This window comes from Lithobates pipiens, unplaced genomic scaffold, assembly GCF_037356315.1.
Source record: "Lithobates pipiens isolate NorthernLeopardFrog02 unplaced genomic scaffold, aLitPip1_a1.2 Scaffold_83, whole genome shotgun sequence".
NCBI lineage: Eukaryota > Metazoa > Chordata > Amphibia > Anura > Ranidae > Lithobates > Lithobates pipiens.
The window spans coordinates 828684-837399 of NW_027507907.1; the positions used below are offsets into that span (position 1 = coordinate 828684).

At 39.9% G+C, this 8716-nt stretch overlaps 1 protein-coding gene across 4 annotated transcripts in view; it reads left to right on the forward strand.

Annotated features, from left to right (window-relative positions):
* The window catches only part of LOC143973506 (uncharacterized), a 107140-nt gene that overhangs the window by 14406 nt on the left and 84018 nt on the right, over positions 1–8716 (forward strand). For all 4 annotated transcript variants that reach the window (XR_013272064.1, XR_013272065.1, XM_077474425.1 and 1 more), the window contains exons 2-5: positions 1723–1906; positions 2979–3080; positions 3537–3744; positions 7466–7596. Coding sequence is in view for 2 of the 4 variants with exons in the window: in XM_077474425.1 (XP_077330551.1) it covers positions 1723–1906; positions 2979–3080; positions 3537–3744; positions 7466–7596 (625 nt within the window). In the remaining 2 variants the exon portion in view is untranslated. The remainder of the gene's footprint in view (positions 1–1722; positions 1907–2978; positions 3081–3536; positions 3745–7465; positions 7597–8716) is intronic.

Consider the following 8716-nt stretch of genomic DNA (forward strand, 5'->3'; position numbering starts at 1 on the left):
ATGCGATACACTGCGATCGGCATATCAACATTGCAGTGATCCTATTGTACAGCACCACACACACGCCCCTGTGTTGTAACTCAGCGGCTGGTGTGAATTATCCCTAAGTTAGATTAGAACTGCTTTAATTAGAATTTAATATTCTGGTTTGGCTTTTGAAGTATACATTTTCTGCCATTTTCTGTTGCAGCAAAGACAGAAAACAAGTGTTTTTTTTTTTTTTTTTGTTTAAATGAATGATAAAATGTGAGAGGACATGGAGAGATTTCCTTGATTGTTTAATTCAAATTTAAAATGTATTGCTTTGCATGTTGGCACCAGATTTTGCTTTGCGTGAAAGAAATGTTTGGTGTCCGTGTGTTACTGACAATTTGTTTTTCTGTGACAAAGTATTCTGGAAAGTACTTTTTCTGTGAACATCAAAATGAACATATAATTACCATAGTATTATAGTTGGGGTTGGTACTCTAGCTGTGCTTTGTAGCTGATGAGTGTTTCTGGTTATGTTGAGGTTTTGCTTTATCTCTATTCATAACTGTTTATGTAAACCGATCACTTAAAGTGGTTCTAAAGGCAGAAGGTTTTTTTATTTTTATTTTTTCATTATGCATTAAGATAAAAAAAAAAATACTTTTGTGTGCAGCAGGCCCCCTAATACTTACCTGAGCCCATCTCGATCCAACAATGTTTCACAAGAGTCTCTCCCTCTTTATTGGCTGAGACAGCAGCGGGGCGCCATTGGCTCCCACTGCTGTTAATGAAAGTCAGTGAGCCAGTGGGGGGCGGGGCCGAACTGTGGCTCCATGTCTGAATGGGCACACCGAGCAGCAGATCGGCTTGGGTGCCCTAATAGCAAGCTGCTTGCTGTGGAGGCATTTGGCAGAAGGGCGGGGCCAGGAGTGCTGCCGAAGGATCCGAGAAGAAGAGGATCGGTGCTGCTCTGTGCTAATTCACTACACAGAGCAGGTAAGTATAACATGTTTGTTATTTTTCATTAAAAAATAAAATGAGACTTCAGTATCACTTTAAAGTGGAACTAAACCCTCCTGTCCTTTTCAGCCAAGAAAGCTGCTCTCTAAGCATCTGTTTGATCTGCAACTGCCATGGTGCTGCATGTGTGATCAGTTATGATACCCGATCTCGATCCAGCAATGTGCCTGAGATCAGCGGCTCTGTCTTCTCTCTCTCTCTCTCTCTCTCTCTCTCTCTCTCTCTCTCCTTCTCTCTCTCTCTCTCTCTCTCTCTCTCTCTCTCCTTCTCTCTCTCCTTCTCTCTCTCCTTCTCTCTCTCCTTCTCTCTCTCCTTCACTCTCTCTTTCTCTCTCTCTTTCTCTCTCTCTTTCTCTCTCTCTTTCTCTCTCTCCTTCTCTCTCTTTCTCTCTCTCCTTCTCTCTCTTTCTCTCTCTCCTTCTCTCTCTTTCTCTCTCTCCTTCTCTCTCTCTCTCTCTCCTTCTCTCTCCTCACTGGACAGAGAGGCAGCAGTGGGAGCCATTGATATAACTGGACAAGTTATTTAAAGATGGCCTAAATGGATCAAAAAACCTCCACTAAACCACATTTGCATGGGTCCTACTATCCTAACAGGAGGGAGTCATCCCTTATTTTTTGAATTTGTGATATTTGAAATCTCTCATCGCAAAAAAATAGAATTAATCTGTCCTCACCAAAAAATATTTTTCTTGATGGGCTTTCTCCTAATGTGAAATTATTTTTCTTCCTACAGAAAGGAGGGAGAGCTGGAGGACGGTGAAATAGAGGATGGTGGATTTGAAGAGGAGCCTGAGCCAGAAGAAGTAAAGGAAGAACCCAAGGAAGAAGAGGAGAAGCCCCCTAGTGAGAAGACACACAAGAAGTCAAGAAAACGTAAGAGGGAGAAGAAGAAACGCAGGCGTAGAGAGAAGCACAAGGTGAGAAATGTGTACTAATTAAAAATGAAAGGGTGACGGGAAGCTATGCTAATACACTTGGTTATGTAAAATATATAGTAACTTGTATGCAGCAGCTTACACACCTGTGTGGTTACACACCCATGCTAGAACATTCTAAGTGCTCATTCAGTTGGGTGCTGTTACCCGCCCTCCATGCATGAGCCATATTTTTCATATCTGCATCTGCCCTGAGCTGCGTTGAGGCAGCCTATAGAAGTGGATGCAGTGGCTGCGTGGACACAGCTGTATGTCAAAATCTAGAACGTATCCAGGAGTGGGTGCATGAACCTGAATGCAGACCACGTGCACACAGGTCGGGTGCCAGCACCCATCTGAATAAGAACAGTTTTTGACACTTTCTGTTTGTGATAAAGATTGCCTGCTCTCTCCCACCCTTCGCTTATTTCTACTGGCCCATCACTATCATTAGCTACCTCAGCAGCCATCAGGAATATCCATTTCATACCTGAAAACAGTTTTATTTATTTCTTATGCCGTGTACACACGAGCGGAATGTCCGACAGAAAAAGTCAGACGGGAGCTTTTCATCGTGTATTCCGATCGTGTGTATGCCCCATCAGACTTTTTACATCAAAAATTCTGACGGACCTAGAAATAGAACATGTTCTAAATATTTCTGACGGAACCAATTCCTATCAGGAAAAACCACTCGTCTGTATGCTGTTTCGACGTACCAAAAATGAGGCATGCTCTGAAGCAAGTACGAGACGGAGGCTATTGGCTACTGACTACTGGCTATTGAACTTCCGTTTTCTAGTCCCATCGTATATGTTGTAAGTTACCGCGTTCTTGACGGTTGAACCTTGGCCCTTCAGAGTTTATTCCAACAGGGGAAACCAGTAGTGTGTACAGGGCATTAGATTTTATATAGGGTAGATTTTTTTTTATTGTTATGAGAAGACAAGATCTAAGCTGAGGTACCAAAGTTGATGCAAAATAGTTTGTGTTGATAAAATGTTTTTTTACACTTTCTCAGCTATTTTGCCACTATTACATTATGGTCTTTGATTTTTATGTTTTTGTGTTGCAGCATAGTGACAACAGTTCAGTTTACAGCTATGATTCAGATGAACATTCAGAGAGGCCCCACAAACCTCCCATGTACAGAGACTATGATTCCCATTATTCGCAGGTAAGGCTTACGTTTAAACAACATGTCAAAGCAAAAGAGACTGTTCGAAATATGTTTTGGATTTTCTTAGCACCCCAGGGAACACAACATATTAAAACCAGATAAGTTTTTATTAATAAAATGAAGATCATGTCGATGCTAAAAGAGTAAAATTGACAAAACTCCATTATGGTTTCCCTTAATCCTTAATTGTCCATTTAGAGTTTGGAAGAGTTCATATCTCAGCTTTTTATTGCTGCTTGTGTCCTCATTTGGAAGATACTCCTTCCAGTCTTTTTGTTGGGTTTCAGGCAGAACAGGAAGCAAAGAGAAGTCCTTCCCTACAGAGGTGCAGGCAGCAATAACAAATGTCCTCATTTAAAACCTGACAGAGGTTCTAACTACTTATTATGTTGGGTATTTTAATTGGAAGAAACACAGATTTTATTAACATTGGTAATGTAAACTATCTTACAGCGCGGCCATGGACCCGGGAGTTACATAGGACCCCACAAGAAAAGTACCCCCAGTTATGATGACTACAGTAATTACAGTGATGGGAACTACAATGAAGAAGATGAGGAGGACTATGCAGAACAGCTGAAACACTACAGACAAGCAAAGGAAAGTCCGAACATGGGAGAACCCCCTTATAAAAAGATGGGTATGAAAGGGGGAGAACTAGGTAAACATTTTCAAATTACTAAATTAATTCACAAACAGGAACTGGTTACTTTTCTGCGTTACCAGCTCATTGACGTTGACTCTGTTACCTTTCTCTTCACATTCTAGTCTTTCTAACTGAGTCATTTGCTGTTGCAGTTGTCTTCATCTAAAGAGGATTAGCCTTATATGGCTTGGGGTTCATTAGAATTCTTGGTGGCTGCACACTCATAGCTGTGAATGATACTACCCTTCCATTCTGCTCTATCTGATTGCTTAGTGTCATTACACTGTAGTGTGTGCTTTGCATACAGTGTTCCTATTGAATAGTACAGCCTATCAAGTGGCAGATGATAGATGTTGAATACCTGAGCTGTAAAGCATTGTTTAATTCAGTTCCTCTACAAAACAACCTTTCCTGAGTTCACTATCATCTATAAACAACTAGTGCATTTTGAGGCTTCCAGTTCTAGATACTAGATCAGAGTGCTTTGTAGCAATTTATTATCCTCTATGTGAATGTTGGATTCTTCTTAGTATTCACACCGCCAGCACAACAGCTTTTATTGACCAGAGTGTTTGACCAGCTGTTAAAATAAATATACAATGTATGTATATATATATATATATATATATATATATATATACATACACACACAGTATCTCACAAAAGTGAGTACACCCCTCACATTTTTGTAAATATATAGCTTTTCATGTGACAACACTGAAGAAATTACACTTTGCTACAATGTTTGCTTGTAATTAGTGTGTTTGTTTAAAAAAAAAAAAAAAAAAAAAAAAAAAAGGTCAGTGGGTTTCTGGACTCCTGACAGACCCTTGCATCTTTCATCCAGTGCTGCACTGATGTTTCTGGATTCTGAGTCATGGGGAACGCAAAAGAATTGTCAAAGGATCTGTGGGAAAAGGTAATTGAACTTTATAAAACAGGGAAAGGATATAAAAAGATAGAGAAGGAGTTGAGAATGCCAATCAGCAGTGTTCAAACTCTAATCAAGAAGTGGAAAATAAGGTCAGGTAGAACAACTAAAATTTCATCCACAACGGCCAGGAAAATTGTTCAGGATGCGAAAAAAATAAAACACAAATAACTTCAGATGAAATACAGGACTCTCTGAAAACATGTGATGTGGCTGTTTCAAGATGCACAATAAGGAGGCACTTGAAGAAAGATGGGCTGCATGTTCGAGTCGCCAGAAGAAAGCCATTACTATGCAAATGCAACAAAGTATCCCGCTTACAATATGCCAAACATCACAGAGCAGCCTCAAACCTTCTGGCACAAAGTCATCTGGAGTGATGAGACCAAAATTTAGCTTTTTGGCCACAACTATAAACACTACATTTGGAGAAGAGTCAGCAAGGCCTATGATGAAAGGTCCACCATTCCTACTGTGAAACACGGAGGTGGATCGCTGATGTTTTGGGGATGTGTGAGCTACAAAGGCACAGAAAATTCGGTCAAAACTGATGACAAGATGAATGCAGTATGTTATCAAAAAAATACTGGAGGAACATTTGCATTCATCAGCCAGGAAGCTGCACATGGGACGTACTTGGACATTCCAACATGACAATGATCCAAAACAGAAGGCCAAGTCGACCTGTCATTGGCTACAGCAGAATAAAATTAAGGTTCTGGAGTGGCCATCTCAGTCTCCTGACCTCAATATCATTGAGCCACTCTGGGGAGATCTCAAACGTGCCGTTCATGCGCAACAGCCCAACAATTTACAGGAACTGGAGGCTTTTTGCTAAGAGGAATGGGCAGCTTTACCATCTGAGAAGATAAAGAGCCTCATCCACAAATACCACAAAAGACTTCAAGCTGTCATTGATATTAAAGGGGGCAATACAAGGTATTAAGAAATGGGGTATGTAAACTTTTGATCAGGGCCATTTGGGTAGTTTCTGTTGTGGTTATGATTTAATAAGCGTAAACACAGCTGATTGATAATAAAATGGCTTCAGCCAAACACTAACCATGAGAGAAAAAAGTTTTTGTGTTATTTATATTCTCTGAATAATGGCCAAGAAATCATAAATTCTGCCAGGGTATGTAAACTTATGAGCACAACTGTATATAATATTCACAAAAATGTGAGGGCTGTATTCAATTTTGTGAGATACTGTATGTGTCTATGTGTATATATGTGTGTGTGTGTGTGTGTGTGTGTGTGTATATATATATATATATGCAAATGCCATATATATATATAAATTTGCATGTATATATAATGTTCAGACAGGTTTTTTTTTTATTGTTTTTATAACTGCACTTATTTGCAGTGGTACAACAATAAAAAATAAAATAACATTAAAAGGACACACAAGACCAAAGAACAAAAGCGAAAAAATGAGCAATATTTGGCCTATCAGGTACTATAGTCTTGCTGAACTAAATCTAAAGTAAAATAAAATTGTAAATCCTCCAAACCCACCCCCTTTGTGTAATGTTATTTATATGAAAGTTACCAAAATATGAAGCTGAAACATTTAATTTTCCTGAATGAACCCATATGTACCATATCAGTGTGTATATGCAGTAAAACATGCTCCCCCCCTTCCACTGCCCCCTGATAATTTCCTGATAAGACAGGCTCTATGGATTCAGGCTGCACACGCTCAGTTTGGTGTGTATTGCTAGAGAGGTTTTATGTTTTCTTGAAAGAGTGCATGTGATCAGCACAGGGCCAATCAGCACTGTCCAGACAGAGGGTCTAGACTAGTCTTGCAGTCTCATAGGACAGTCAGAAAACTCCTACAAGCTTTAATCAGTGCTTGGCTGGACACTGATAGAAATCACAAGACTTCTCTAACTGCTAATGGGAAAAGGTATTTAGCAGTTTATATTTAGTATAAAAAAATTGCATTTCCATGTTCTGTGTACTGTGGGATACCAGATATGGTGAATGCAGGCTCCTGGGGTTAGTGACACTTGAAGAAAAAGTGCATGCTTATGTAAGAGAGGACCCAGGGGAGTACAATAGACACCGATGAGACTTCAGGACTTGTTGTTACTTGTCGGAGGTAGACTCAATATATTCAAAATTCTCAGGAGAAGATAAGCCAGTATGCAGAATATTTTGCAGGGAGACCACCTGTTGCCATCTTCTTCTTTTTTCTACATACATCAATGTCACCTACTGTATATCTATCATGTGTTTCTTAGGAATGGAGACAAAGTATATTTTTAAAAAGGGTTGGGGAGACCATCAGGATTGGTGTTGTGGGGGCACCGACAGCTGGTCGTTGCCTTTATTATAGAAACTTGTATTTCTCAACTGTTGGTTTGGAGAAGTACATTTTTGGATGATGTCACCTATGCCTATGCCACACAGGCGTACATCACAAACTCGCAACAGGCGAGTTCACTACACAAGAGTGACAGATGAGCTCTGCCACCACCATGCAATAATATCGTCCAAAAATCTGCCATCTTTGAGGCGTGAGCTGAGAAGCAAGAAGTTAATTAAAATAGGGGTTTTATGGCAAGAAAAGACTGTATTTAGTAGGGAATAAAAAATGAAAAGGTACATGCACATGATTTTCCTTATATTGAAGAACTTCAATTTATAATGTGTTGGTAGTCAATACAATTTTTTTTTAGCTAGTTAAATGGTAAATAGTTACGTTAAATGGTTTTTGCATCAATATAGGTTTTATAAAACTTTTAAAATTTGTTCACACTTGTGTATTTACAAATGCTTTTTATTGGTTTGTAGGGGAGCAGCAACAAAAAGGGTATTACTATAGTCGGGGAGGTGGTCCTCATAAGAAGATGATGATGCGTAAGGATAGAGGTCGAGGCAGAGGAGGACACAAAGGATCTTATTATCAAGATGGCTATCAAGAGGTAAGGCCCAGATAAATCGGAAGCTGATGTAACATGTCACTAACTTGTACTGGAGCATTTTAAATATATTGTTACTTGGTGAGAACTATTTTTTTGAAAGGCAATCATATCCATGATCCCCTGCTTTATTTGATAATTCCTAGTATGCAGCTTCTGCAAAATCCAAGGTAAGTAGGATAAAAACTGATCAAATAAATAAGAAAATGCAGGCTATTTTGCATTATGGTAAACAGGTTTTCTAGTTAAAATTGTGTAATTTGGGTAGAAAAAATATTTATGGGAATTGAATGTATGGACTGCTAACATCCTTAAAACATGAAGAGAGGAAAAATGCAACAAGTGCAGCAGTGAACTTTAAGGGGTAAAATAGGAGTAGGTAAAAGGCAGCAAAGTGCCACTTTTTTTGGGTACTCAATATGTAATACATGTTAGACATTAACCGTAACATTAAAATATAAAAGGTATACCAATGAACCAGTTGATACATTTTTCAAAACCAAAGCTAATAATCCAGGCACTGCGAGAGTCAAGCTGAGGTCAGTCCATGAAGATTTGTAGCATTCATCCCGACATGTTTCGGAAATTTGTTGGTATGTATTTTTTCCTAAGGGGAGGCTTACATTTTGTGTGACTTTATCTTTATCTGCAACATAGATACAGTTGCATAGTATTTGTATTGCAGTGCATAAAAAGCAAGTCGTTTTACATAGTGAGCTAAATGGTTTTTAAGGCTTAACCACTTGAGATCCGCGCTATAGTAAAATGACGTGTATAGCGCGGATCTCAATTTCCGGGACTACGTCTATGGAAGGGGGGGTATACAGAGGAGGCTATGGAGGGGGGGTATACAGAGGAGGCTATGGAGGGGGGGTATACAGAGGAGGCTATGGAGGGGGGGTATACAGAGGAGGCTATGGAAGGGGGGTATACAGAGGAGGCTATGGAAGGGGGGGTATACAGAGGAGGCTATGGAAGGGGGGTGTACAGAGGTGGATGTGGAAGGGGGATGTGCAGAGGTGGCTATGGAAGTGGGGGTATATAGAGGAGGCTGTGGACAGGGGGGGGGGGGGGTACAGAATTGGCTGTGGACAGGAGGGATACAGACGTAGGCGGGGGGTAG